The 4,214-nt window shown below is 34.0% G+C and overlaps 1 protein-coding gene across 1 annotated transcript in view; it reads right to left on the bottom strand.

Moving 5' to 3' along the window:
* Window positions 1-210: 210 nt before the first annotated feature.
* LOC122803879 (coiled-coil domain-containing protein 170-like) overlaps window positions 211-4,214 on the bottom strand; it is a 1,585,583-nt gene continuing 1,581,579 nt past the window's right edge. Inside the window, exon 13 of the mRNA XM_044073560.1 lies at window positions 211-1,341. Coding sequence (XP_043929495.1) covers window positions 1,198-1,341 — 144 coding nt within the window. The 3' untranslated portion in view covers window positions 211-1,197. The remainder of the gene's footprint in view (window positions 1,342-4,214) is intronic.

Raw genomic sequence — 4,214 nt, 5'->3', positions numbered from 1 at the left:
TTCAGCTGCTACCTGATTTTTATCTACTTCTGGTTTAATTTTCATTCCCACTTAATGCCAATATGCTTCTGCTAAACTAAGCAGGGAAGTCATCTGAGACTTGTTCTCCTCATGTTTCAAAACTTTCACTACGTTTGGGTCTTGTGAGGTCAGCAGACATGTATGCAGTCCCACTATCACAGATATATACATATAATCACTTTCAAGGAGGCTCATACCGCCTTTAGAATGGGGAATATATAGTCTTGGTATGCACTGACTTTTATAAATCATCTGATGAACATGAAGCATACTTTCTGTTTTCCTGTCTAAATGATCCAACACCTTTTGGGGCCAGTCACTCACTCCAAAACTGTAAGTTAGGACAGGAAGAGCAAATTGGTTTCTAGCTTGGACTTTGTTCCTAGAGAGGCACCCACATATTATACATCTATATGTAGATCTACATATATATCTATATAGATAGATAGGTATAAGCAGTGTGATTAGATCAGCTCTGTTCAAATTTTCATGTGACACAAATTACACATCATAACGTCAATGTGGTGAGGAAAAATATGAAAGTAGGGTATAATCTGATTTTGCCTAAGATGTTATTTAACAACCAGTGTTGAGTACATTTATTTCAGTATGTCAGTAGCTGCTTTTAACTTGTAGTTTACCTTCTTCTTGTAGCAACTAAAGAGAAATGATTGCTACTTAAATTGCAGTAATGCTTTTGTACAGACAGATCTACCAAACAATACATTTGACAAGCTTTTTGTAGATTATTGATATTATCCAAAAGACTCAAGAGTATCTCATTTCTACACAAATAATCATAATTTCTGGTGATGACTATATATTTTCACAGCCTCAGTGGGAATAGGCATGCTCAGGTAAGGCTTTTTTGTATTCATGTGTTTCTGAGTTTCATAGATAAAATAACAAGCAACATAATGAGTATTTGGAAGATTATAAAAATGATTTTATAGCCATTCCTGTGGTATCATAATTCTGAGCATTTGGTTCTTATTTCACATAGTCATGGAATTTAACATGAGAGCAGTTATATAATCAGAAAGTATATTATTTCATAATGAAATGGTTTTATTATTAATGGATACTATTGTGATACCATACAAAAATCTCCTCTGGTGTGCTGGAGTATTAACAGATATTGAAAGATTAATGCTGCCCTTTTTTTTTGTACTTTGCCTAAGGAATGCTTCTAGCTAGCTTATGGGAGCCATATGTTTGCACCAGTCTTGATAGCTGGTTTAAAATCTCATAATCAGGAACTGCCATCGTGTTTATGTTGAAGCCCATCATTCTTGTAACAGATTCTCGAAATTCAACAAGCTGAAAAGCAAAGTAAAATTGTGACAAAGAGAGAATGCTTTAAAGGGATATTAAATGTCTTTATATCAAAGTTAAACAAAAAAAAGCATTACAATGAATGCAATGATGCACTTACAGCAGCTCAGTATTCATTTTATTTTTTTAGCTTCCCAACAAACATTAGCTTGGTATGCTTCTTCCCCTACCTACACATATATGACAATGAAAAAGAGAGAGTGAAAGACTGAAGCCTATACATGCATCTTTCTAGTACTGATATTGGGAACAGTTTCAGCAGCAGTCATCTGAAACTCCAGAAAAATAATAATAAAATAAAAGAAGAAGAATAGGTTTTGAAAAAAAAATCTATATGTCATTATAGATTCATAGATTGTTATTAGGCTAATGACTGGAAGGCCTTTCTAAGCCTAGCCAAGTTTTACTAAAAGAATAATGACATCCTGTATTCAATAGGGCATTGAGGGCTGAGCATTTATAAGCTAAATTGGTCCATAAAGGACATGTGTCCCATGCCCAGTGTAAATTTCATATTCCCCATCCACTGGTCTAGGTTGTGCTTAAATTGGGTAATAAACAAACTCAGCTTCACATCAATGGGAAGTCTGTTCCATAGAAGGGGCAGTCTCTAGGATACATATCTGTCTCGTCAGCATATTCTGTTTACGTCAGAGACAAAATTCAGGTCCCTAGACCTTGTATTTCTGGTATTCTTTGACTTATGAATATGTAGGAGATTCATAAGTGTGGGGTTTGCATGTCTTGTAAGCCAGGCATAGATCACTCCTCAGCAATCTATAGAAGACTGAGTTGAGGGAAATGGTTTTAAGGCACTGTGCATAAAGCAGGTTTGTTACGCCTTGTATTCTTTGTGTAAGGAACCTCTGCGGTCACTCTAGTTGCTGCACATGACTAGCATTAGTAGGCAGACAGCTCAAATCTCACATATAAGAATGCCTGGAAGCATTATAAGTATTTTTATTTAACTATTCTAATCTGTTCATTTTGTTCATCTTTCTGTCAATTTGTATATGTGCATGTGTATTTTTCTGTCATTCTGCTGTGCATCTGTTCAGCTTGCCTTTTCTTTCTACCAGTCTATGCATTCATGATCATCTGAGAAAATATATATTAAAAAACAGCTTATTGTACCACCAAAGTATAAAGCAACACACTGTTTATAAAACATGCATACCAGCTCTATCTTGGCACATCTGTGGATGAACCATCTTGAAACTATATAATATATGTAAAACATGAAACTTTTACAACTAGAGTAGTGTTCTGGAGAAGTCAAATCAGGACTGATGCTGATTAACAACACTGGGCTGAGGTTCTGCAGAAAGGAAATTATTCTGTCAGAAACTTACTTTAAAATTGGAAAATAAGCTACAAGGACGACATCTAAATTCATCCTTTGAAGGATTATATATATTTTCGCAACAAAAATGAACTTTTTCATTCAGAACAATTTGTGATTTCTATTCAAATTTTCTTCTACAAATGAGCTTTAACAAGATTCCACTTACAGAGGTGACTACAGCAAAGAGAGACCTACAACAAGTGGTAAACTCAGTACAGGAAGTCGTCCTAGAAACTGATCAATTTCCAAACAAAATGGAAGTAATACAGGACAATTGTACAAAACAGACAGAACTACTTAGCATATGGTTGAGAAGCACAACTCTCAAATATAGGGCAAGGAAACTTCATGTAATGACACACGGGGAAGAATGAGAGAGGAAGAGTCACATACTGAATTACTTTTTGAAACAGAATACACTGTTAATTAGTAAGATGGAGGACTTACAAATCAGAGAGAGGAGGAATAGCCTAGGAATTTCCGGAGTTCCTGGAAAGATAGAAGGAAATGACATAGTATCTTTTCTAACTGCATGGATTCCTCAAGCTCTAAATATGAAAGGAGGAATATCCTTTGGCATAGTAGAGAGGGCACATATAGCAACTGGAAAGACCATTTGAACAAATCCTGCATCATCCCCTAGCTCCATCATGGTGAGATTTGTCTTATCTGTATAAGGAAATTGCTTGGACAAATTCTCCAATAAGAATGGGATATTTGTTAAGAAGGTTTGATAATGACTAATAGAAAAGTGTAATAGCCATCGATTAAACACTAAAACAAAACAATATTAAAATGTACTCATTATATCCAGCCACAGTAAATTTTTTCTCCACAAATGACGCAAGAGTTTTCAGAACTTTAGCAGAAGCTACTTCCTATATTAAAAATTACAGCATCATTCCAAATACTGGTAAAAAGGACTAGTCTTAACCTTCCATGAAAAGATCTTCAGGGAAAAAAAGGAGTAGACAGAAACTACAAATAGGAAACCAAAAATTCCAGGTCTTTCTACAAACACTAAAGTAAAGAAGAAAAAATAAACATCTTATTTGGACTAGAACATGGATTTAGTTACTTAATTTTATTTAAAAGAAAAGATGTTTTCAGTAAGGCATCTATCGAGTTGTCTATATAGATAATTATAGAAAATATCAAAGTAAAGTCATCCCACTCAAATAAAAAGTATTCCCCTTAGGTGATGAAAATGTTTTCTTTTTTACTAAATAACATTTGCCAAAGAGGTTATATCTGTTAAAGGGATTATTTTGATAAAGTATTTATTTTCTTGAAATTAAAACAATATGACATCACTTTGACTTTTAATAGTGTAGTCTAAAAAGTTGGAACAAATAGGCCTAGATTTATACATAATATATGTGCAGTGATATTTAAAAGACAATATTTTGGAGTAGCTTGTTTGTCACGTAAGGTGGTAAGGTGACTGACGAAAAGGAAAATTAAAGGCAAAATGGATTAAAAACAAAGTATTGTTTCATTAGACATCTCATTT

Source organism: Protopterus annectens, chromosome 6.part0, assembly GCF_019279795.1.
Source record: "Protopterus annectens isolate FY-2018-M chromosome 6.part0, PAN1.0, whole genome shotgun sequence".
Taxonomy (NCBI): Eukaryota; Metazoa; Chordata; order Ceratodontiformes; family Protopteridae; genus Protopterus; species Protopterus annectens.
Note: the sequence above shows the minus strand (reverse complement) of the source record. Positions and strands in the feature narration are given on the sequence as shown.